The sequence below is a fragment of the Rhodamnia argentea genome, chromosome 4 (genome assembly GCF_020921035.1).
Source record: "Rhodamnia argentea isolate NSW1041297 chromosome 4, ASM2092103v1, whole genome shotgun sequence".
In the NCBI taxonomy this organism is placed as follows: domain Eukaryota; kingdom Viridiplantae; phylum Streptophyta; class Magnoliopsida; order Myrtales; family Myrtaceae; genus Rhodamnia; species Rhodamnia argentea.
Window position 1 is genome coordinate 14330461 of NC_063153.1, and position 25852 is coordinate 14356312.

Here is a 25852-nt window from a genome sequence, read left to right on the forward strand (position 1 = left end):
GATAGAGAAGCTCTTGTTGATCGCTGTCGAGAACAGCCTTGAAGTTCATGAAGCTCTCTTATCAAACTTCATGCAGAGGAAGCAACTATTCGGAATAGCAACGAAGGGCTGTGGTAGGATCACACAGAAGCAGTTTTCTGAGTTGGTGGACTTAGGAAGTGTCTAGTGATTGTGCATCTGGAATGCTATCCAAACGAAAACTTTGCAAAGATGAGCAAACATTGAAGTAATTAAGTTTGTCGGCCTATGAGATCGGGCACCTTTTTTTGCTCGAATGCTAGCATTTCAGGCCCCATACTGGGAAGTGATGTGGCTTGGTCCTGTATAGATTGTACGCTTGATGTTCAAGTTATAGAATTATAGTAAGGCAAGAGAAGTAAACAAGGAGGTACTCAAAGCGGGAGGAGTTGAATTTCATGTCATTGTCACAAGCACTTCATTTCAGTGTCCTTCTTAGCAAGGCAACAAAATGACTGTCCTGCTTTCTAGAGACACTCAACCACGACGCCTATACACTTGAAAGGCCGAGAAATTCCACTTGATCGCGTTCATATGTGGAGCACAAGCTAGGTGTGACACACCAGCATTTCTATGCAGTTTATTCCTGCCGGGCTGTATTTCTGTCTATGACTTCGGCAAAATGGTGAGTTAGCATGGCTTGACTCTTGCACACCGTTTGCTCTGTGAACTTCGGAACTTGCGGTATGTCGGTCATAAGCCACAGCGATTCAGAGGTTCTGCTGTTACTAAGTCCTTGATACTCGGACCAAAAAAATTTGATTCGGGTTGCCACCCCATTCTTCGAAGATGACCAATTGATTGCCCGTGGGCTTCAACCACGATCTGGGAAGGTGGTACCTGAAAATGAAAAGCTTAATAATAGGTGTTCAAATCAAAACGGAAATCTGTAAAGAAAAAGTACAGTTCTACTTTTCTCACCATCTTTGAGACGGCTGTCCACAATTCTTTCGGCACTTATACTCATTGAAAGTTCCGGCATAACTGCAGGTGCCACAATTGCCACGAGCTGTGTAGGCAGGCCAGTGGCGTCCGATGCTCCGACCATTTATCCATATCTGACCCTTTCCCACGCTGTTCATGTCCAAGGCTAATGGAGCATGTCCTGGGGGAGCATCGAATGTTGCCTGCAAACAAAGCATAAATTGTTTTTCAAAGGGAAACCAGACTAGCAGTTATTGTCAAGTGAAGTTTTCAGGGGTCGATCTTCACCTTGTACCACGTCAGCGGCTGCCTTTGGACCAACTTTGAACCTTCAAGCCATTCAACTGGGGAACTACCACTTTGGGTGTGAAGATTCAGAGCTTCGCCCTTGAGACCAACCTGTTCAGGAAAAGCAATATTTAGGTTTTGAATTTGGAGATGGTGAAACAGATTATTCTCAGTCCTCTATCGCATGGTATGAGTTGTGTCCAAAACCAATACATACATAGCCAGACATTATTACAACTAGAAGAACAAAGGAGCAGCAGACCAGGTACAGATACCTTGTAACTCCATTTCCATTTCGACATGTCCCACGTCCTGGAATTGAGGCCCTTCAATGTGACTGGCCCAAGAACCCCGGTATTCCATGTCTCAAAATGTAGGCCAACATTCTGAACATTCGGAGAAGAAAAGGAGAAAGTACTAATGTTAAGATCCATATCTGTATACAGCTTAACAATATCAGGTGATACCAAAATCAACTCGGGAAATACTGACTGGAAGCCCAACAGCTACGCTCAATATCGACAGTTTGTTGATGCCAGCTCTCAGCTTCACTTTTTCACTGTATGTTATTCTTGGATCCTTTAATGATCCATATGCTGACCCTGTATTACAGAAAAACAATCACCAAGGTAACACATGTTATGTATTGAGATTTCAGGAACTGAAAGGGTATTCATTTTGGGATCTGGGCAGAAATTGATCTACCTGCGAGTTCACCATTGACGAAAACATGCATCGCATGTCCTGCTGACATTATGGTGAGCACGGGATATTGGCCGCTCCACAGAAATGCTTCGTTAGGACTTATCGTGATGCTGAATGGTTGAGAAGATCAGGAGAAGTAAAATTGTAAGCACATGACAATTCAATATATCCAAGCTTTTATGATGCTTATGAGATGCAAGTTGGAAGCAGCACTCACTCTGTCGTGTACCACAAATAGTCCGTAGTATCCCAAGTGAGACTAATTTGCTCCAGCAGCCCATCCTTTGTGAACGTGCCGTCACCAAAGGCAGAGACAGGTTCTTCTATGTACGACTGCCAAGAGAATCCACCTATCGGCACCATCTTGATCTGAGAAATCGGTACACCGACCTCTTTGAAAGTTGATGGTATTGTGTCATCCTTGAACATAATCTCTTAAAGAATTGTTTAAGGTAAGGTAATGGAACGTGTTAAATTGGAAAGAGTTGACACGAGATGTTATGGAACTGGAATGTCTCTGCCTTACCCTTGCAGTGTTGTAAACAGCAGTTTTGCAGTCGGGAAGAATGCTGATGGACCAAGCAGGCAAGTCATATTGCCCATTTCTGAATTTGACTCTGACAGAATACTTTGTGTCGTAGTTTGCCAGGAAGGCCGCGCAGCCGCTTCCAGCTTTGAACACGTGAGCCTAAGAAAAATAGAGTTCGACAGGTATGAGTTCAATTAACAACCAGCAAGGCTGTGAGAGTGTTTTTACGCATTTTGATTTTAAGGGGTTTGAGAAACCAAACCTCTTGATTACTTCCAAGCCATTGCACTTGTGGATCAGCAGAAACTAGAGCCCATTCACTTTGCTTAATGGCTTTGTGCAAATCTCTCAAGTGACTCCATTTTGGTTCCCTCAGTAAACCTGACACATTCATGCGAATTCCGATGTCAGGAAGATTAAAAAGGTGAAATGTTTAACCAACAAGATGTAGATTTGCCTTTACTCGGTTAAACTTCTGACAGTGTAACCGATTACTGCAGTTTTAAGGTAGTTAGATCCATTGAATGCTCAAAGTGAACGAGTTGAGGCACATGAGCAAATTTAGCCTTGCCACTCTAGGATGCTAACCATCTATTCTAAGTCACATACCGAATTCATCTAGAGGAGCATCAAAGTCATAGCTGGTGGCAATGAAGGGACCACCGGCTGTCCTGCCAAAGTTGGTTCCTCCGTGATACTAGAGAAAAAAAACAAGACCAATATAAAGAACGAGCAAGAGTGCAATCATTAATTAGGAGTTAAAATGGAGTGATTGATACAGAGTCACAGATGCTACTGAAGTCAAGATTACCATATAGTAATTGATGAACGAACCGCCATTCTGAATGAACCTCGCGACTGAGAATGCCACATCCTCTGCTGGCCTATAAGGCACAGCTCCCCCAAACTCAATATACCTGGAAATCATTGGAGTAATCAGCTTTAAATCTACACAACTGAGAAAGATACAGGGGGCAAAAGTTCAGCATGTGCAGACATCCGCTACTTGACGTACCAGCCGGTCCAGTTTTCAGTCCACATCTTGGGTTTATAAATTGACTTTGGTTTGAAATTTTCGCAGTAGTAGCCATTGCAGGTATCAATCTGTCACATAACGAACCAACATAAGTCAGGGACATCCTAGAAGAAGCTGTCTTAGTCCCAGTGTTAGATATCTTTTATGAAATAAGTCAAGATATATATGTATAGAACTCATATAAACCAACAAAATCCAGAACAAGTGCATACCACAGAATCAGGAGCATCCTCATGCTTGCACATGACCCATGGAACACCAGTGCCAAGTCCCACAGCCATATTTGCTGCCCATTGTGAGTATGCCTTGCCTGGTGCTCCAATTTCCCATTCAATTGGTCCATATTCATTCTCTATCTGTCAACAAACACATAAATCCAATACATCAGAGAATGAAACATCTATATAATCCCAGGGTGGTATAGAAAATAATCTCCTTTGTTGTCAGAAACCTTTTTCTTTATTGTTGAGGAGAAAAACCAGCTGAGATGGTCCATCTCTTAGAAGGGGTTCTAGATATGGTAAAACGCTTCTCACCTGAGATAATATTATTGGACCTCCCTGAGTTTGAAACAACCTCTCTGCCTTCATAAGGTTGACTATCTTATACGTGAACCGTTGCATTGCATCCTCCATTACACAATTGTTAAATGATCAATGGATGTCTTATTAGTCAAAAGTTTAGATACATGAAAAGGATTGAGAAGAGCAATTTGTTTTTAGAAAATAGCCAACCTCGAAAGGCTTATTGTCCGTCCTGAACGAGATCCCGGGGACATATTTCAGCCAAACAGGAAATCCTCTGCAACACGAACCAGCACAAAAAACAGAGTACATGTATTAAAAAGTACATAGCAACCTAAAGCACTTCCCTTTTTCTATTTTTATGCTATGAAATGGGTACCCAAAATTCCACTCAGCACAGATGTAAGGCCCAATCCGGAGATGAACATAAAGACCAGCTTGTTGCACCAGCTTGACGAACCGAACCAGATCATACCTGTCCTCGAAGTAATACTGCACCAAGTGTGGTGAAAATAAAAGGGAGGCAAAGAGCAAGAAACTTCATTAATTTTCAGAAGAGAAATTGGAAAACGTATAATCATTGAAACAAAATGTTTATATTCCAAAGAAGATCATAAGTTGCACTTACTTTTCCGGGTGAAGGTTCATGTCCATTCCAGAAAACATAGGTCTGAATAACATCCAACCCTCCTTGTTTTGCCTTCCATATGAGATCAGGCCACATCTGCAACCAGCCAAAAGCACCAAAAAACAAATTAAATACAATTCTAAAGGTATAAAAAGAGGCATGTTTCGAACTGCACTGGGATTTGTCACTACCTCAGGCGTGCTTCTGGGATAGTGAATGGAACCAGAGATGAGAATCCTCCTTTTGCCATTAATGAGAATAGCTTTTCTGTCATAAGAAACAAAGCATGACACTGAAGATGCCCAGGAGAGCAGGATCAATGCCAGCATCAGTTTGGCTCCCATCATGTTCCACGTTTGAGTCTTTAAACCCATTACCCTCTTCTTCAAAACAACAAAGAAATGGACTTTTCTTTCTTTTAAAGTCTGTCCTCTTCAAGACATATGTCTGACTGACCCGAGAAACCAGTAACAAGTCTTGCTCCTGATATCAAGAAAAGGGACCAATTTGTAGAGATTTTGGTGTGCTGGGGAGAGGGTTGTGGTTAAGAGTTTGGTTGGTGTAGTGAAAAGAGAGGGAAGCTTTGCAAATCCCATTTATAAAGATTTTGTAAAGGAGGTTTGCTTTTCTTCCTTCTTTCGTGGGTCCATTTTCGGTTGCCTCTCGAGTGGCCTCGCTGTATCTGACATGGCAATTTTATGGATAGCAATGTGGATTTTTCCTTATTGGCATTGGCAAAAATTGATGCTTGAGATGGACATCAGTTTACAGCAAATCATTCAAATTAGACCATTCTGATTTGTGTATTTCCTTTTTCGAAAATTGGAACATGACTACTCGACTATGACATGCCGGGTATAGCGCTTTTCATGCACGAAAACAATTAAGTTTTGCTGTACAATCTTAAGGAAAGGAAAAGAGACGGTGTTTATCGCGAAAATCCCATGTGTCTTTGCTTGATCAGGTTTATGCAGACCCAACAGTGAATTCCTGATAAACTTGCTGTCAGTTCTTATCTGGTTTAGAAGCAGATTTGGAGTGTTAACAGCCTCAGCTTCCGTGTTCACCTGGAAAACCCATTTTGCAGTTCTTCGCTTTTGATTTTATCCACGAATGAGTCAACCCCTGTCCATTAAAAACGTTGGTTTCCAAAAAGTGATTAGGAGGCTCCTGCTTTCTTGTAGTTGTCATGCAGCAAAAGCACGTACCAAAATGAAAAATTAATTAAATCATCTGAAGATTGAAATTAGATTATTGTTTATAAATATTCTTCTTGGCATCTATAATCATGAATTAAAAATAATGGGTTAATACCATGAAAAATCTCAAATTTGTACACTTGTGATAAATTTGCCCCAAGTTACTTTTTTGACAAACAAAAACCCTAAACCGATATACCTTTGATAAATTTACCCCAAAGTGATACATCCGTGACAAATTCACCCTCAATTAGACTTCATTAAAATTTTATCGTCAAATTGCTTAGTTGAATGACACGTGGTAGTTGCCGGATGTACACATGTGGGGTTTTTACCCTCTATTGTATAAATTTGGGATTTTCGTAGTATTAATCTAATTTAAAGGAAACTAACGAAGGGTAAATTTATTACATATGTATTAGTTTGGGATTTTTGTTGGTCAAAATAATTTGTTTGGGGTAAATTTTTCACAAATGTACAAATTTGAAATCTTTTGTAGTCAAAAAAATAGTTTGAGAATAAATTTATCATAGGCGTATCAACTTGAGATTTTTTGTGGTAAAAAAAAATAATTTTGAGTAAATTTGTCATATGTATACTAGTTTAGAATTTTTCGTGGTATTAACCATATAATAAATTACAAATCCGCAAACCAGGAATCTTAATCATCCCTAATTCTTAAACAGCACGAATTGATCACAGATTTTTAATCTTAGTCTTGACCATTTAAAAGGGCATACAGCTAATTTAATCCACTTCAGATAGAAAAAGTTGGTCCCACTCTACGAATATTTTGGCCACCTGGAAAAATCAGTTCTACCAAATTTTTCATTTTCATTTTCATTTTTATGCCTCTGTGCATATTGCTACTTTCCCCCACGAGTGTGTTGTGGAGAGGAAAAAAAAACCCGTCGGTTCATGTGACGGTCTTGTTCTTCCATTCTAAAACCATTTTTACTTTTGAGTAAGAAAATAATAAAATAGAACTAAAACAATGGATGAATATATTTTCAAAATGACAATAGTATGCAATTTTACCTCACTATTTCATCAACTAGGCATCCTGAATTTCCCGTGTGTTTTGAAGGAAATTGATGAACAAGAATACGTTGATGCTAATGTTATTATAACGTTATAATATCAATAATGTGAATGAGGATATATAAAGAGGTCTAAGCCAAGCCCCCTCTGCACCCAAAAAAAAAAAAACACACCATCATGTCTTGAGAGGGTAATTAGTTAGAAGTATCCATTCACTGATGCTCAAGGCTCCGCGCATCCGGTTTGTCATCGACTTCATCATTGGCTGGAGTCAAGTACAGATTTCTTCACGTTTCCACATTCGGTTCTGATTACACATGAGCCTTTGTTCATCCGTGTGCAATCGGATTCTTTAGTCCTTTAGAAATTCTTACACGTGATTGGTAAGCAGTATTAGAAGCTAAATCTTGTAGTTTTGGACTCATATGCGTAGATGATTTCTTTTCTCAATAAGTAGTTACGTGGTCCTCTTCTAGTGGAATAAAAAAGATTACTCGGACCCAATATTTTCTTAAAATTTGGAATCGGGTATAGGCAATCCTTTTGAAAAATATTGACTATACCACGGATGAGAAAAAGATAAAAACAATTGAATCAAACAATTAATTTGTATTGAATTAATCGACTTTCCCCCTCTTTTTTTCAAACCATATCGAAATAGTGCCAAGATCGATTCTACTTTGGAACCATGGGTTCTCTTTTCTCCCAAAATCTATCTAATTTGAGATCTCAGTCCTTACTTGGGTGGTTGTTTATCCTTAATTATAATGGAGTACTTAAAACTTTTGGGTGGTTTATCACCTTTTTGTGCCTTGTTTCCTTTCTTATCGACTTTGGGGCTCTCTCACCCTAAACAACTAACTTATAGGGTGAGGCTTTTATCACACTTACAAACTTAAACACTAGTCCCTTTTATAACTGATGTGCAGTGGCCTCAACAACAACAATAGCAACAACCTATATCTTCCATGTATATGATGGTAGGCTTGTCAAATGGGTGGTCGGGTCGAAAATGGTCCGATTCAAATAGACTTATTTACCTTGTATTGACCCATCTTTATGTAATATTTTAGCGACCAAAACTTGACCCGACCTATATTACTAAAACACATCACATGCATATCAAAACATTTAACCTACTTTAAGCTTTTCATAAGAATATGTTCCTTTGATAGATTTTTCTTTCTTATCAGATTAAAAAAAATAAAGCATCCAAATGGCATTGTTAGTAAATAAATGAAAAAACATAAGAAAAAACTAAAGACCGAAATGCACATGAAGAACTAGAAAAGTGTGCATGTGTTGTGACAAAACAAACTGGAAAATTACCAAAAAATCAGTAAATTAATTGCATTTGTGCTAGTTTAGTCCTAAACCTTTAATTTTTGCCTATTTGGTGCTAAACCTTTTGATGATTTGTCAATTTTGAGAGAAAATCACCAATGTGAACGCCAACCATCCTACGTGGCACAGTTGGAAAAGAAAGTCCATTTCCAATTGCAAGTAGTCCTTCAATTGTGTTGGTGTTTACTTCAAAGTTCAATTATTACCATGCAAATAGTGCCACGAACAAATCCACAAAGATTTATTACTCAGAATATGTCATACCTAAGATGAGAAAATTTCAAATAAGGGTCCTAAGTATTTTTATTTTCTTAAATAATGACATAAAGTGAATATTATTTCAAATAAGGACTCAAAGTATCCTCATTTTCTCAAATAATGGTTTGAAGTGAATTTTATTTCAAATAAAGGCCTGAAGTGGTCATGTTGTCTCAAATTAAGGCGTGGCCTCGGGGACATTTTTGTCATTTAACTTTTTTTTTAAAAAAAATTATTTAATTTTCCTTTTTCATTTTTTATTAATTAAAAAAGATAAAAAGTGAAAAAAAAAAAAGAGGGGGTGGCAGCATCATCTTCATCACCCTCCTGTTTCCCACATCCAACCGTGGAAGACGACGACCACCACCACCTATCACCACCACCGATCTCCGTCCCTCCTCACACCGCAACGATCACCTCAACGCCGTCCAAGGCATGCGGTTTCTCCCTCCTCGGCCCCACCTCCTCTCGTCAAATCAGTTTCGTCACAACTTGAATTCGTCAGACCATATAAACCTCGAATTTCCTTCACTTTCACATATTTTGTATGCTTAAAAAGGTGATGAATGCATCGACTTATTCAAGTCCTTCATTTAAGATTGCTCGAGGATACTTAGCATCTCAGATAGCCCCTTTAAGGGCGGAATCAGAGTGCGAAGGAAAAGTAGAGGTATACTTTCAAAGAATTCTACGTAATTATTGGAAATTAATTTAGAAACACCATACCGTGCGCAATCCAAATTCACTCGAGAGCCAAGCATCTCGAGTGGTCCAGATTTCTTAGATAAAGAAGAAATCAAATTAAATTGATAATATTCAAGAAAACTGATGACGTGGGCCCTTTTTTTTTTTTTTAATTTTTGTCTCTAAATTTGTGCTCACGATGAGGAAGCATAGAAGTCAAATAAGAAAAAGGAAATAGAGTCAAAAAATCAAAACCGATCTAAAAAGTCTACCGGTTTCCTCAAAAAGGATTTGTGGCTCACCTTTCACCGTTGCAATGTCACTGTGCAATGGACGGTCACACTAGTATTTTCCATTGGAGTTATCCCACATCAATTATCGAAGGAGTCGATGGTCAAGTTTACAAATATGATGGAAACCTCACCCTTTGAAAGTTAGCTTTTGGGGCTTCGAAAAAAAAAAAAAAGTTTAATTTTTGGGGTGAGAAATGTCCAAGACCACCTAACAGTTTTAAATACTCCATTATGGTTAGGTATAAACAACCACCAAGAAAGAATAGGGATCTTGAATCAAATGATTTTGGGCAAGTAGGAGAACTAGTCATTCCAAAGTAGAATCGATGTTGGTACTATTTTTGGTATGGTTTTAAAAAAAGTAAGGGAAAATCAGGGAATTCAATTCAAATTCACTTGTTTCGAGGAATTTGATTCAAATTCATTGTTTGATTAAATTGTTTTTATCATTGTCTCATCCATCATCTATTCGATATTTCTCGAAAAAGTTGCCTGTACCCATTCCAAATGCTAAATTTTTTTCGATAATCGGACCACCTAACTACTTGTTAAGAAAAAAACCGCCTTAGCATATGAGTCCAAAATTGCAAGATTTAGCGACTAATACTGCTTAACAATTAGCATTAACCATGTTTTCCTGTTCTTCATTTCATCCAAAACACAGGAAATGCAGGATACCTAGTTGAAGAAATAGTTAGGTAAAATTGCGTATTGTGGTCATTTTGAGATTTGTCACATGACTCTCCAGTCTCCACAACCACAACACAATATACAGAGGCATAAAAATGAAAATAAAAAATTCACAAGAATTTATTTTTCCACGTGGCCAAATATTCGTAGAGTGGGACCCACTTTTTCTGTTTTTGTTTTTAAATTTAATCTGACATGGATTTGATGTACGCCTTTTTAATTGGTCAAAAGAAGGCAGGAGCCTCCGATATCACTCTTTGGAACCAACAATAGTCTGATGGACAGATGCTGACTGATTAGTGGAAACAAATCAAAAGAAGGCAAGAGCCTAGGCGATATAACTCGCCAATCCGCTTCTAAACAAGACAAGAATTGCAAAATAGGTTTATCAGGTGAACACAGGACCTCAGGCTGTTAACACTCCAATCTGCATCTAAACCAGATAAGAGCTGACAGCAAAATTATCAGGAATCCGTTGTTGTGTCTACATAAAACCTGATCAAGCAAGAGACGCGGGATTTTCGTGATGATTATCGTCTCTTTTCCTTAGACCCCGTCAAACGTGTTTAGGTGGGGGTGTAAATGGCCTGATCCAAATCGATTCATTTACAATCCGTTTAGGACTCATTTATTGCAATGCAAATTTAGTGACATATGCTCAACTCAATCCATACACAACCTGATTCATATTCCTTATAACACTTCCATTTTTAATTTATTCTAGGAAAACTATACATAAACTAAGGTGAGAGTATCGAGCTAGCAAGCGCGAAATCAAGTAAGGGTAAAAGAGAATGAAAAGAGAGTCATAGAGGTGGGATATTTTAAGTAAGTTAGAAATCTATTTATTAAATATAACTAACCAATATAACAATTTAACTTCTCATATATTGATTAAGAAATGTATCTATGACCCATTTTGAAATATCTACTTTTCCTTAAGATTGTATAGCGAAACTTAATTGTTTTCCTGTGTGAAAAGCGCCATACTTTAACACGTCAATCGTGTTCCGATTTTCGAAATAAAATTCAGAATGGGATAATTGAATGCTTTGCTGTAAGCTGATGTCATTTCTCAAATGTCAAAAATTGACAATGCCAAAAAGGAGAAATCCATATTATCCACAAGTTACCATGTCAGACACAACGCGAACCCACGAAGGGCAACCGCAAAATGGACAAAGGAATAAACCGAAACCTCCTTTTCAAAATCTTTATAAATAGGAATTGCAAAGCTTCGCTCTCTTTTCACAACACCAACCAAACTCTCAACCAGAACCCTCTCCCAAGCATACCAAAATCTTTATAGATTGGTCCCTTCTCTTGATATCAGGAGCAAGACTTGCTACTGGTTTCTTGTGTCAGGCAAACATATGTCTTGAAGGGGACAGACTTTGGGGAAGAAAGTCTATTTCTTTGTTGGTTTGAAGAAGAGGGTAACGGGTTTAAAGATTCGAACGTGGAACATGATGGGAGCGAAACTGATGCTGGCATTGATCCTGCTCTCCTGGGCATCGTCAGTGTCATGCTCTGTTTCTTATGACAGAAAAGCTATTCTCATTAATGGCAAAAGGAGGATTCTCATCTCTGGTTCCATTCACTATCCCAGAAACACGCCTGAGGTAGTGACAAATCCCAATGCCGTTCGCAACATGTCTCTTTTTATAACTTGGTTTTTTTCCAAAAAGGACTTGTATTTAATTTGTTTTTTGGTGCTTTTGGGTGGTTGCAGATGTGGCCTGATCTCATATGGAAGGCAAAACAAGGAGGTTTGGATGTTATTCAAACCTATGTTTTCTGGGATGGACATGAACCTTCCCCCGGAAAAGTAAATGCAACTTACGATCTTCTTTGGAATATAAACATTTTGTTTCTATGATTACATGTATCCAATTTCTCTTATGAAAATTAATGAAGTTTCTTGTTCTTTCCCTTCCTTTTCTTTTCACCACCCTCTGTGCAGTATTACTTTGAGGACAGGTATGATCTGGTTCGGTTCATCAAGCTGGTGCAACAAGCTGGTCTTTATGTTCATCTCCGGATTGGGCCTTACGTCTGTGCTGAGTGGAATTTGGGGTACCTATTTCATCGCATAAAAATAGAAAAAGAAAAGTGCTTGAGGTTGCTATGTAGTTTTTAATGCATGTACTCTGTTTTTTGTGCTGGTTCGTGTTGCAGAGGGTTTCCTGTTTGGCTGAAATATGTCCCTGGGATCTCGTTCAGGACGGACAATAAGCCTTTCGAGGTTGGCTATCTTCTAAAAACAAATTTCTCTTCTCAATCCTTTTCATGTAACTAAACTTTTGACTAATAAGACATCAATTGATCATTTAACAATTGTGTAATGAAGGATGCAATGCAACGGTTCACATATAAGATAGTCAACCTTATGAAGGCAGAGAGGTTGTTTCAGACTCAGGGAGGTCCAATAATATTATCTCAGGTGAGAAGCGTTTTACCATATCTAGAACCCCTTCTAGTAGATGGACCATCTCAGCTGGTTTTTCTCCTCAACAATAAAGAAAGAGGTTTCTGACAACAAAGGAGTTTATTTTCTATTCCACCTTGGGATTATATAGATGTTTCATTGTCTCTGATGTATTGGGTTTATGTGTTTGTTGACAGATAGAGAATGAATATGGACCAATTGAATGGGAAATTGGAGCACCAGGCAAGGCATACTCACAATGGGCAGCAAATATGGCTGTGGGACTTGGCACTGGTGTTCCATGGGTCATGTGCAAGCATGAGGATGCTCCTGATTCTGTGGTATGCACTTGTTCTGGATTTTGTTGGTTTATATGAGTTCTATACATATATATCTTGACTTATTTCGTAAAAGATATCTAACACTGGGACTAAGACAGCTTCTTCTAGGATGTTCCTGACTTATGTTGGTTCGTTATGTGACAGATTGATACCTGCAATGGCTACTACTGCGAAAATTTCAAACCAAAGTCAATTTATAAACCCAGGATGTGGACTGAAAACTGGACTGGCTGGTACGTCGAGTAGCGGATGTCTGCACATGCTGCTCAGTTGTGTAGATTTAAAGCTGATTACTATAATGATTTCCAGGTATACCGAGTTTGGGGGAGCTGTGCCTTATAGGCCAGCAGAAGATGTGGCGTTCTCAGTTGCAAGGTTCATTCAGAACGGCGGTTCCTTCATCAATTACTATATGGTAATCTTGACTTCAGTAGCATCTGTGACTCTGTATCAATCCCTTGATTTTGCCTTTTCATTCTGCTGTGAATCATAATCATTGGTTAACCTTCTTTTTTGACTCCTTATTAATGATTGTACTCTTGCTCGTTCTTTATATTGGTCTTGTTTTTTTTCTCTAGTATCACGGAGGAACCAACTTCGGCAGGACAGCCGGTGGTCCCTTCATTGCCACCAGCTATGACTTTGATGCTCCTCTAGATGAATTCGGTGTGTAACTTAGATTAGATAGTTAGCATCCTAGAGTCGGCAAGGCTAAATTTGCTCATGTGCCTCAATTCGTTCACTTTGAGCATTCAATGGATCTAACTACTCTAAGAATGGATTATTCGGCAACACTGTCAGAAGTTTAACCGAGTTAAGGCAAATCAACATCTTGTTGGTTAAACATTTTGTCTTTAAAAACAAAGTGTAGGAGTGATTAATGACATACTTGCACGGCGATTATGAGGCAATCTTCCTGACATCAGAATTCGTGTAAATGTTGCAGGCTTACTCAGGGAACCAAAATGGAGTCACTTGAGAGATTTGCACAAAGCCATTAAGCAAAGTGAATGGGCTCTACTTTCTGCTGATCCAGAAGTGCAATGGCTTGGAAAAAATCAAGAGGTTTGGTTTCTCAAGCACCCCTTAAAATGAAAATGCATAAAAACACTCTCACAGCCTTGCTGGTTGTTAATTAAACTCTTACTTGTCAAATCTAATTTTCTTAGGCTCACATGTTCAAAGCTGGAAGCGGGTGCGCCGCCTTCCTTGCAAAGACACAAAGTATTCTGTCAGAGTCAAATTTGGAAACGGGCAATATGACTTGCCAGCTTGGTCCATCAGCATTCTTCCAGACTGCAAAACTGCTGTTTACAACACTGCAAGGGTAAGGCAAAGACTTATCAGTTCAACGACATCTCGAAAATCGACTCTTTCCAATTTAACATGTTCCATTACTTTCCCTTAAACAATTCTTTTGAAGAGATTAAGTCCAAGGATGACACGATACCATCAATTTTCAAACAGGTCGGTGTACCAAATTCTCAGAACAAGATGGTGCCGATAGGTGGATTCTCTTGGCAGTCGTACAAAGAAGAAACTGTCTCTGCCTTTGGTAACGACACAGTTACAAAGGATGGGCTGCTGGAGCAAATTAGTCTCACTTGGGATGCTACGGACTATTTGTGGTACACGACAGAGTGAGTGCTGCTTCCGACTTGCATCTTATAAGCATCATCAAAACTTCGATATATCGAATTGTCATGTGCTTACAATTTTACTTTTCCTGATCTTCTCGACCGTCCAGCATCACGATAAGTCCTAACGAAGCGTTTCTGACGAGCGGCCAATATCCCGTGCTCACCATAATGTCAGCAGGACATGCGATGCATGTTTTCGTCAATGGTGAACTCGCAGGTAGATCAATTTCTGCCCAGATCCCAAAGTTCAATATCCTTTCAGTACCTGAAATGTCAATACATAACATGTGTTAATTTGGTGATTGTCTGTCCGTCAAACAGGGTCAGCATATGGATCATTAAAGGATCCAAGAATAACATACAGTGAAAAAGTGAAGCTGATGGCCGGCATCAACAGACTGTCGATATTGAGTGTAGCTGTTGGGCTTCCAGTCAGTATTTCACCAGTTGATTTTGGTATCGCCTGATATTGTTAAGCTGTATACAGATATGGATCTTAACATTTGTGCTTTCTCCTCTTCTTCTCCGAATGTTCAGAATGTTGGCCTGCATTTTGAGACATGGAATACCGGGGTTCTTGGGCCAGTCACATTGAAGGGTCTCAATTCTGGGACATGGGACATGTCGAGATGGAAATGGTCTTACAAGGTATCTTTTACTTGGTCTGCTGCTCCTTTGTTCCGTCGCATTTCAACATGCAGATTCATTGTTGTTGCAGAAAATTTTTGGCAAACCAATATCTCAGAGCTGTTAAAAAATCTATGTACTCAAATTTCTTGATGGTTGAGTAGGCCTGATTATCAATGGTTTGTTTGGATAAACTAATGCTTGCTCGACTAGTTATAATAATGTCTGGATATGTTTATACTGGTTTTGGACACAACTCATGCTATGCCATTGAAGACTGAGAATAATCTGTTACACCAAGTTCAACATTCCAAACCTAAATATTTGCTTCTCCTGGACAGGTCGGTCTCAAGGGCGAAGCTCTTAATCTTCACACCCAAAGTGGGAGTTCCTCAGTTGTGTGGCTTGAAGGTTCAATGTTGGTCCAAAGGCAGCCGCTGACCTGGTACAAGGTGAAGATCGACCCCCATAAACTTCACTTGATAATAACTGCTAGTCCGGTTTCCCTTTGAAAAACAATTTTCACTTTGTTCGCAGGCAACTTTCAGTGCTCCCTCAGGACAGGCTCCATTAGCCTTGGACATGAACGGCATGGGAAAGGGTCAGATGTGGATAAATGGTCGGAGCATCGGACGCCACTGGCCTGCTTACACAGCTCGTGGCAATTGTGGCGCCTGCAGTTATGCCGGGACTTTCGATGAGTATAAGTGCCGAAAGAATTGTGGACAGCCTTCTCAAAGATGGTGAGAAAAGTAGTAACTGTACTTTTTCTTTGCAGATTTCTGTTTTGATTTGGACACACATTCTTAAGATTTTCATTTTCAGGTACCACCTTCCGAGATCATGGTTGAAACCCACAGGGAATCAATTGGTCATTTTCGAAGAATGGGGTGGCGACCCTACGCAAATTTCCTTGGTCCAAGTAACAAGGACTTAGTGACAGCAGAACCTCTGAAGTCCGAACTGCGGTGGTTTACAACTGAAACTTAAGCAAGTTCGGTAGTTCGCAGAGTGAGTGACATGCAAGAGCACAGCGTTCGTCTTCTCTTTTTGGCCTAAAGAAGCTTGTACATCCAACGGATGCCGTTACAACTATCTCGACTTCGACAAAGGGAAGTGGGTAGTCAAGCCATACCGACACACCATTTTGCTGAAGCCATATACAGAAATTTTGTTGGTGTATCGTCCCTAGCTTGTGCTGCACCTATGGACGCAATCAATTCGACTGCAATTCAATACCATACACAGAAATTTTGACACTGTTTCGTTGCCTTCGCTAAGAAAAGACACTGAAATGCAGTGCCTGTAATAATGAACTGAAACTCAGTACCTCCTGCTTTTAATACCTTCTTGTTCAGTTCTCTTGCCCTTCATAATACAGTGACTTGAAGATCAAGTCTATAAAGGACAAAGCCACATCACTTCCCAGTATGGGACCCGAAATGCTGGCATTCCAGAAAGCAAGGGTGTCGGATCTCGGGGACGGACAAACTTTAAGTATTTCGACTTTTGCTTATCTTTGCAAACTTCGCGGAGAATGAATGATTTGAAAAATATTTTTCGAAAAAATAATTGCATATATTCATCCGCCAAAGAGTAAAAAACAGAAGCCTTGCAATTCTTGTGATGCACGAAAGTTAGTGATTTGTAAACCCTATCACTCATCGTCCAAAAAAAAAAAAACTATCGCTCCAATTGCGACATGTCCTTCAATTGTTTGGGTGTTTACATTAGGAGTCCATGGTAGAGGAGACAAAATGATCTAAAATCCATATATTAACTAAAATATAATAGCGTGGCCTATCCCATACCGAGCCTCATGGTTTGTCTTTTGGCATACATGCAGGCACTTTTTCAAGAGGTTACCCATTCTAGTAGTGCTTTAGCTTGAGCATGTTTAACTTTGGAGTTTCAAAGAAAAATTTGCCATTATGTCAAAAGGCACCATCATGATTCAATTCTCGTTTACACACACATATATATCGAAATCGCTCTTTTTCTATTCGAAGCACAAGTTCAGTTCATGCCTGCCCCCTTCACCTCTGCCAAGAGCCGCCCCTTGTCCAGCCCTCGTGCCCTGACGATCACTTTAAACCTTGGTCGGACCAGGTCGTGACAGACCTCATGGAGAGGAATTCGATATCGCTTCGCTGATTGTTCAGAATTGTATAGAGAAGCTCTTGTCGATCAATTTCGAGAAGGGCTTTGATGTTCCTGAACCTTTCCTATAGTCATGCAGAGGAGACAACTGATGGGAATAGCAACGAATCGGCTGTGGCAGGATTGCGCAGAAGCAGCTTTTACAGCGGATCTTCACGAACTACCCGTGTCCCGCTGGATATGATTCCTAGATCAGGCACGGTCATTCGAAACCAGGCCTTCACTGGTGAGACTCAAGTCTCTGGGATATCTGGGCTTGAACTTCAATGCATTTGATGGCAATGTCCTTCCTGAATTTCTTCGATGCTCGGTGAATATGGAGCGTATAGCAGGGCAACTGCTCAAAATCTAGGAAACTTGTCGAGCTTGGTTTTGATATCTTGATCTTTCATGGGAATTCCACAGTTTTAAGTGTAGTGTGGATAGTCGCTCTCGTATCTTTGAAGTATCTTACTCTACGTAATGTGGACCTCTCTTTGACTGGGTTGAATCAAAGTACAAGATCGGCTTAAACATCTCTGACTGAGCTGCATCCCTCTTTTCGGGGCCTATTGGCTTTAGTACCATTGCCTAGGTTCTTGAACTTAACTTCGCTCACCATAACAAATCTCAGCTTCAGTGCTCTCGACTCGGCGTTCCCAAGGTGGTTGGTGAAACAGCTTTGTTGGCATTGACATGAGTAATGGTAATGGGCAATACGGACGCTGCAGCTATATTTAGGACAGCTTCCTGAGTTGGTGGACTTAGGATGTGTGTAGTAATTGTCCATCTGGAATGCTATCGGTACGAAAACTTTGCAAGGATCAGCAAACGATGAGTAACTGAGTTTGTCCGCGGACGAGATGTGCACCTTGCTTTCTCGAATGATAGCATTTCGGGTCCCGTGCTGGGATGCGAAGTGGCTTTGTCCAGCATACATTTGATCTTCGACAAAACGAGGCAGAACAGAACAGATCAAAAGTAGGAGGTATTGAACTTCAGTTTATTATTTCAATTACTGCATTTCAGTGTCTTTCTTAGCAAGGCAACAAAATGACTGTCCTGATCTATAGAGCCACTCGTTCCCGACATCTACACACCTGAAAGGCTAAGAAATTCCACTTGCTTGTGTTCATACGTGTAGCACAAACTAGGTATGAAGACGAAGCTATTTCTAATTAGTAACAAATATGCTTGTATACACCTGCATGTTTCTGCAGTTTATTCCCCCTTTCTGTATTCCTGTATACGACTTCAGCAAAATGGTGTGTTGGTATAGCTTGACGTCACACTTCCCTTTGTCAAAGTCTAAGTAGTTGTAACGGCATCCTTTGGATGTACAAGCTTCTAAAGACTGAAAAAAGAAGATGAATGCTGTGCTGTTGCGTATCGCTTATTCTGAGCACTACGGAAATTGCTTAATTTCAGCTATAAACTGCATCGATTTAGAGGTTCTGTGCCTATGAAGTCCTTGTTGCTTGGACCAAAGAAATTTGAGCCGGGTTGCCACCCCATTCTTCGAAAATGACCAATTGATTGCCTGTGGGTTTCAACCACGATCTCGGAATGTGGTACCTGAAAATTAAAAGCTTAAGAATAGGTGTTCAAATCAAAACAGAAATCTGTAAAGAAAAAGTGCAGTTCTACTTTTCTCACCATCTTTGAGAAGCCTCTCCACAGTTGCTTCGGCACTTATTCTCATTGAAAGTTCCGGCATAACTGCAGCCGCCACAACTGCCACGAGCTGTGTAAGCAGGCCAGTGGCGTCCGATGCTCTGACCATTTATCCATATCTCACCCTTTCCCATGCTGCTCATGTCCAAGGCTAATGGACTACGTCCTGGTGGAGCATTGAAAGTTGCCTGCAACCAACATAAATTTTGTTTATGAAGGAAAACCAAATAACAGTTATCTTTAAGTGAAGTTTTCAGGGGTGGATCTTCACCTTGTACCAGGTCAGAGGCTGCTTTTGGGCCAACATCGAACCTTCAAGCCATTCAACTGAGGAACTACCACTTAGAGTTTGAAGACTCAGAGCCTCCCCCTTAAGACCGACCTGTTCAGGAAAAGAAAATATCAAGGTTGTGAATTTTTTGTTTTAACAGCTCCGAGATTTTGGTTTACTCAATTTCATATAACAACAATGAACCCTGATTAATATGGCGTCTTTTGTTTCTTAATTTTTTGTTTAAATGCCAAAGAAGAACAAAGAAACATTGGACTGGGTTCAGATACCTTGTAAGCCCATTTCCATTTCGACATGTCCCACGTCCCGGAATTGAGACCCTTCAATGTGACTGGCCCAAGAACCCCGGTGTTCCATGTCTCAAAATGCAGGCCAACATTCTGAAAGTTTGAAACAGAAGAAGAGAAAGTACTAATGTTAGGATCCTTATATGTATGTAGTAGCTTAACAATATCATGTCTACTGGGGAAATACTGACCGGAAGCCCAACAGCTACACTCAATATCGATAGTTTGTTGATGCCAGCCCTCAGCTTCACTTTATCATTATATGATAATTTTGGATTCTCTAATGATCCATATGCTGACCCTGTATTACAGACAGACAATCACCTAATTAACACATGCTATGTATTGACATTTCAGGTACTGAAAGGATATTGAATTTTGGGATCTGGGCAGACATTGATCTACCTGCGAGTTCACCATTGACAAAAACATGCATCGCATGTCCTGCTGACATTATGGTGAGCACGGGATATTGGCCGCTCCTCAGAAATGCTTCGTTAGGACTTATCGTGATGCTGAACAATTGAGAAGATCAGGAAAGTAATATTGTAAGCACATGACAATTTGATATGTTGAAGTTTTCATGATGCTTATTGAGATGCAAGTCAGAAGCAGCACTCACTCTGTCGTGTACCACAAATAGTCTGAAGCATCTCTAGTGAGACTAATTTGCTCCAGCAGCCCGTCCTTTGTAGTCGTGTCTTCGCCAAAGGCAGAGACAGTTTCCTCTATATAAGACTGCCAAGCGAATCCACCTACTGGCACCATCTTGATCTGAGAACTCGGTACACCGACCTGTTTAACAATTGATGGTATTGTGTCATCCTTGGACTTAATCTCTTAAAAAGAACTGTTTAAGGGAAAGCAACAGAACATGTTAAATTGGAAAGAGCCGAAGCGAGATGTCGTGGAACCGAAAGGTCTTTGCCTTACCTTTGCAGTGTTGTAAACAGCAGTTCTGCAGTCCGGAAGAATGCTGATGGACCAAGGCGGCAAGTCATATTGCCCGTTTCCGAAATTCACTCTGACAGAATACTTTGTGTCGTAGTTTGCCAGGAAGGCTGCGCAACCGCTTCCAGCTTTGAACACGTGAGCCTAAGAAAAATAGAATTTGACAGGTAAAAGTTTAGTTAACAACCAGCAAGGCTGTGAGTGTTTTTATGCATGTTCATTTTAAGGGGGCTGGAGAAACCAAACCTCTTGATTACTTCCAAGTGATTGCACAGCTGGATCAGCAGAAACCAGAGCCCATTCACTTTGCTTAATGGCTTTGTGCAAATCTCTCAAGTGACTCCATTTTGGTTCCCTCAGTAAACCTGCGACATTTACGTGAATTCTGATGTCAGGAAGATTACCTAATAATCTCCATGATAGGATGTCCTGAATTACTCCTAGACTTAGTTTGAAAAGGTAGTTAGATCCACTGAATGCTCAAAGTGAACGAGTTGAGGCACATGAGCAAATTTTAGCCTTGCCCACTCTAGGATGCTAACTATCTGTTCTAAGTTACATACCGAATTCATCAAGAGGAGCGTCGTAGTCATAGCTGGTGGCAATGAAGGGACCACCGGCTGTCCTGCCAAAGTTGGTTCCTCCGTGATACTAGAGACAAAAGAGAAGACCCATATAAAGAGCGAGCAATTATGCAATCATTTAAAAGGAGACAAAAAAGAAGGTTAACTGATGATTATAATTCATAGCAGAATGAAAAAGCAAAATCAAGCTATTGATACAGTCACAGATGCTACAGAAGTCAAGATTACCATGTAGTAATTGATGAAGGAACCACCGTTCTGAATGAACCTCGCGACCGAGAACGCCAAATCCTCTGCTGGCCTATGTGGCACCGCTCCCCCAAACTCGGTATACCTGGAAATCATTATAATAATCAGCTTTGGATCTACACAACCGAGAAAGATACAGGAGGGGAATAAGTTCAGCATTTGTAGACGTCCGCTACTTGACGTACCAGCCTGTCCAGGCCTCAGTCCACATCTTGGGTTTATTATTCGAGTTTGGTTTGAAATCTTCACAGTAGTAGCCATTGCAGGTGTTAATCTGTCGCATAACATAACGTACAAACTCAAGTCAAGGACAGGAAAAGCTATTCTCTAGAAGCTGTCTTACTCCCAGTCTTACATAAATTTTTAGGAAACAAGTCAAGATTTAACAACCATAATACGGAAATATCAATCCCTCTTAAGATCGAACGTTGACGAAGCAAACAAGAAAAGACGAGCCAAACCAGAATAGAGACATATTTATCGTTTTCGGACACAAATTAACAGCACATGACATATGAAAAACAGGGGAACTGTTTAGGACAATAAAGGCCACCTAAAGTAGAGAAAAAAAAAATAACTGTTGAACAGACCCCACCAGCCTAGGAGGCCGTCATTGCAGATGACATACTAACCAACTTATAAGTGCTATTGATATAAGTTAAACCAACAAAATCCAGAAAAGTGCATACCACAGGATCAGGAGCATCATCTTGCTTGCACATGACCCATGGAACACCAGTGCCCAGTCCCACAGCCATATTTGCTGCCCATTTTGTGTATGCCTTGCCTGGTGCTCCAATTTCCCATTCAACTGGTCCAAATTCATTCTCTATCTGTCAACAAACACATAAATCCAAGCTATCAGCAAATTAAAAACATCTAGATAATTCCAAAGAGGAATAGAAAATAACCTCCTTTATTGTCAAAGACCATTTCTCTGTTGTTGAGGGAAAAAAAAACCAATCTGAAATGGACCATCTTCTAGAAGGGGTTCTAGAAATGGTGAAACGTTTCTCACCTGAGATAATATTATTGGCCCTCCCTGGGTCTGAAACAACCTCTCTGCTTTCATCATGTTGACTATCTTCTGCGTGAACCCTTGCATTGCATCCTTTATTATACAAATAATAAATGATTAATTAGTCAAAAGATTAGATATGTGAAGAAGATTGAGAAGGGCAATTTGTTGGGAAATTAGACAACCATGAATGGCTTATTCTCTGTCCTGAAAGCGATCCCTGGGACATATTTCAGCCAAACAGGAAATCCTCTGCATCACAAACCAGTACAAAAAAACAGAGTACACGAATTTAAAAATTCATAGGAAAATAAAAAAACTTCTCTTTTAACATTTTTATGTGAGAAAATAGGTACCCAAAATTCCACTCAGCGCAGACATAAGGACCAATCCGGAGATGAACGTAAAGGCCAGCTTGTTGCACCAGCTTGATGAACCGAACCAGATCATACCTGTCCTCAAAGTAGTACTGCACAAATGGTGGGAAAAGGAAAGAGATGGAAAAGAAGAACAAGAAACTTCATCAAAATTTAAGAAGAAAATTGGGGAAACGTATAATCAGCGAAACAAAATGGTTATAATCCAAAGAAGATCGTAAGTTGCGCTTACTTTTCCGGGAGATGGTTCATGTCCATTCCAGAAAACATAGGTTTGAATAACATCCAACCCTCCCTGTTTTGCCTTCCATATGAGATCAGGCCACATCTGCAACCACCCAAAAGCACAAAAAAAAAAACAAATTAAATGCAATTCCTTCTTGAAAAAAAAAAAAACCAAGGTATAAAAAAGAGACATGTTGTAGAACTGCATTGGGATGGTCCCTACCTCAGGGGTGCTTCTGGGATAGTGAATAGAACCAGAGATGAGAATCCTCCTCTTGCCATCAATGACAACAGCTTTCCTGTCATAAGAAACAGAGCATGACCCTGAAGATGCCCAGGAGAGCAGGATCAATGCCAGCATCAGTTCAGCTCCCATCATGCTCCGCGTTTGAACCTTCGAACCCATGACCCTCTTCTTCAAACCAACAAAGGAACGGACTTTCTTTTCCCAAAGTCTGTCCCCTTGAAGACCAAGAAACCGGTAACAACTTCTGCTCCTGAGATCAAGAAAAGGGACCAATGAGGGGGGGTTTCGATGGGTCGATGGTGTTTGGTTTTGGTATGCTGGGGGATTCTGTATTTGGTCATACAAAAGACAAGTGTCCTTTATTCTATTGAGAATGCAATGAGAGCTACAGAGAGAGAAAGAGAGAGAGAGAGTTCTGGTTGAGAGTTTGGTTGGTGTTGTGAAGAGAGAGGGAAGCTCTGCAATTCCAATTTATACAGATTCTGCAGAGGAGGAGGTTTCGGTTTCTTCCTTTTTCTTCATGGGTCCACTTCTGGTTGCCTTACGAGGGGCCTCGTTGTATCTGACACGGTAAACTTTGGCATCGGCAGAAACTGATATTTGTGATTGACCTCAGTTTAAAGCAAAGCATTCAATTAGACCCTTTTGGATATTCTTTTTTTCTCGAGATTTGGGATCAATTTGGAATTTTGCCCAATTTTACTGTGGTGAGTGAAGATTCCAAAACCCCATCCATGTCCCTCTGCTAAATTCCATGCACCCCTGTTTATTCTTTCCATCCTTTGCTTTGGTTGAGGAAGCTATTTGTTAGCAATATTATGATATTTAGTTGATTCGGCAAATATTTCAAAATTATGCATATATATATTTGTCGAAGCATATATCTCTTTTGATATTACATATCTTTGATTGATTATATTTATATTTCATTAGATGGTCCTCTAATAAATCTTATAAATAAGCTCTGCACGTATTCTTTTCAGTACATCGAATTATAAATTCCTCTCCTCCGCTTTGCATTATTTAGTTATGTTTATTCTTCCGAGGTAAACCAGTTTGACAGGAAATCCCACTACCGGACTCACATATGCCTATTAGATTCATGTTCTAGCTTTTGGGAAGCCGTCTATGTTCAACTCATTTACAAGCCGCGATCCGATTAAGGCATCGAGATTATAATCACGTGAGTAATGAGTCTAAAGAGATGATCGGGTTTGCCATATCCTAGAGTACCCATCTTGAGTGCGTTACCCTTCGTCGGCTTCCACTACCTCAATCCGATCATAATTAACCTTTTATAACATGCAGAACTCATCTATCATGATACGATTTTGACTATCAAGGTCGATCAGCGATACGATGGGGATACTCTTTGGTGACCATTAAAATCGGAGAAATGGCGCTTCTATTTCTAAAAAAAAAAACAAAATTCATATGTCTATTTTTTAAAACAAAAAAGGTCATCACTTACAATCTAAGAAAAGGAGGGGAAAAAAAGCAAATTTTCCTTTGAAGGGAAAAGGAAATCAACAAAACGAGTAGACGTCTTGTGTAACCATAAGATGCAACTACTTGAGTACAGGCAACTACAATTGCCAAGATTTTCCTCCGTTGACGGGAAGTCAACAGTCCGCCACGTCAGAGCCTTGTACCACCTGACCTGAACGGTGGTATCTTTGACACCAAGCATGGCCCCTGTCCCCCCGCAACATCCACAGCGCCCAATCGCGACCCGCCACGTCAGCACCCATGAGGACGCCCCGCCCGCCGCCGAAAGTAAATCTGCGGTTAAGATTCGCCTAGGCCAACATTTATATCATGTTAATAGCAATTTTCTGCCTTTGTGATCAGTCATAAAAGTCGGCAGCTTGTGACGATTAGGCTTTTTATTTTCCTTTGTTGGCATGCCCATATTTAACTTTCTCTTTTTTTTTTTTGTAGTTTTACTATTATTATTTGACTAGACTTGATATGTTATTTTTATTGAGATGAGATTATATCTATCATTATCATTATAATCCCAAATTATTTTCCAAAATTAGTTCAAAAGTTCGTCCAAATCGTTAAATTATATCGAGTTTTTGCTTGCTCGGCATGTCTATCTTCAAATTTTTCTTATCAAAATTGGAGGACTTCTAGATCGTAATCAACCTTATTGTAGCATAGTTAAGAAATATGGTGGATTACATGATTTTTTTTAACAAGGAATTGTTTGATCTTTTATTCTTTAAATTTGCGCCATGTGTAAGTATTAGCCTACGTGATTGCACTTACTAAGCATCTCTATCTCGCACAAATCTTATCTTTCGAATAATTTCTAAGGCATTTTTTGGTGGATTAATTAGCAATATTATTATTTGCCAATAGGCATGCGGCCCTGCTGGTAAAGAGATTTGGGGGTGGGAACGCTAGCATCATAGGTGGATGAGGGGTTAGACTCCCGCGATTTGCAAAGAAGCAAGACAAAAGTATGAGAGATGAGAGTTTTAAATATGATAGATTAAAAAAAAATTAGCTGTAGCTAAAAGCAAACTTTCCCACAATTAGTTCACAAGTTCATCTAAACCATCAAATTATCACTTTTGAGAAACTCAAAATAAGAGATAATACAT

General features: G+C 39.8%; 2 protein-coding genes, 1 long non-coding RNA gene and 1 pseudogene across 4 annotated transcripts; 2 read left to right on the plus strand and 2 right to left on the minus strand.

The window, feature by feature from the left end:
- Nucleotides 1-394: 394 nt before the first annotated feature.
- On the minus strand, nucleotides 395-5064 carry LOC115749147 (beta-galactosidase-like). Its single transcript, XM_048277913.1, has 18 exons — nucleotides 4844-5064; nucleotides 4653-4748; nucleotides 4404-4516; nucleotides 4235-4301; nucleotides 4037-4129; nucleotides 3713-3856; nucleotides 3480-3568; nucleotides 3276-3381; nucleotides 3074-3161; nucleotides 2727-2845; nucleotides 2462-2623; nucleotides 2153-2325; nucleotides 1936-2045; nucleotides 1723-1832; nucleotides 1506-1616; nucleotides 1231-1341; nucleotides 940-1145; nucleotides 395-858 (listed from the first exon to the last, which is right to left on the minus strand). Exons 1-18 carry the CDS (start codon nucleotides 5024-5026, stop codon nucleotides 747-749), a joined length of 2193 nt encoding a protein of 730 aa, XP_048133870.1. The 5' UTR covers nucleotides 5027-5064; the 3' UTR covers nucleotides 395-746.
- Nucleotides 5065-11514: 6450 nt separating this feature from the next.
- Nucleotides 11515-16440, plus strand: LOC115749148 (annotated as a pseudogene).
- Nucleotides 16441-17211: 771 nt separating this feature from the next.
- On the plus strand, nucleotides 17212-18856 carry LOC125314786. The gene is made up of 2 exons (XR_007198216.1): nucleotides 17212-18186; nucleotides 18297-18856. It is a non-coding gene; the product is annotated as an uncharacterized LOC125314786 (long non-coding RNA).
- On the minus strand, nucleotides 18326-23681 carry LOC115749129 (beta-galactosidase-like). Of its 2 annotated transcripts, XM_048277910.1 has the most exons (19): nucleotides 23537-23678; nucleotides 23217-23485; nucleotides 23001-23096; nucleotides 22748-22860; nucleotides 22577-22643; nucleotides 22392-22484; nucleotides 22063-22206; nucleotides 21559-21647; nucleotides 21353-21458; nucleotides 21104-21191; nucleotides 20787-20905; nucleotides 20523-20684; nucleotides 20212-20384; nucleotides 19995-20104; nucleotides 19781-19890; nucleotides 19572-19682; nucleotides 19282-19392; nucleotides 18993-19198; nucleotides 18326-18911 (listed from the first exon to the last, which is right to left on the minus strand). In XM_048277910.1, exons 2-19 carry the CDS (start codon nucleotides 23397-23399, stop codon nucleotides 18797-18799), a joined length of 2196 nt encoding a protein of 731 aa, XP_048133867.1. In that variant the 5' UTR covers nucleotides 23400-23485; nucleotides 23537-23678; the 3' UTR covers nucleotides 18326-18796. The 2 variants fall into 2 exon arrangements, with proteins under 2 accessions (XP_048133867.1, XP_048133869.1); XM_048277912.1 differs by lacking the exons at nucleotides 18326-18911; nucleotides 18993-19198 and having other exon boundaries at nucleotides 19382-19420; nucleotides 19521-19682; nucleotides 23537-23681.
- Between the last annotated feature and the right edge of the window lie 2171 nt (nucleotides 23682-25852).

Coding starts and splice junctions, on each gene's coding strand:
- LOC115749147 (XM_048277913.1), bottom strand. CDS start 5,026: ATGGGTTTAAAGACTCAAACGTGGAACATGATGGGAGCCAAACTGATG. Junction 3,569..3,712: donor AGGATGCTCCTGATTCTGTG/GTATGCACTTGT, acceptor GTTATGTGACAG/ATTGATACCTGCAATGGCTA. Junction 2,846..3,073: donor TGCTCCTCTAGATGAATTCG/GTATGTGACTTA, acceptor TGAATGTGTCAG/GTTTACTGAGGGAACCAAAA.
- LOC115749129 (XM_048277910.1), bottom strand. CDS start 23,399: ATGGGTTCGAAGGTTCAAACGCGGAGCATGATGGGAGCTGAACTGATG. Junction 20,906..21,103: donor CGCTCCTCTTGATGAATTCG/GTATGTAACTTA, acceptor TAAATGTCGCAG/GTTTACTGAGGGAACCAAAA. Junction 20,105..20,211: donor TATTTGTGGTACACGACAGA/GTGAGTGCTGCT, acceptor TCAATTGTTCAG/CATCACGATAAGTCCTAACG.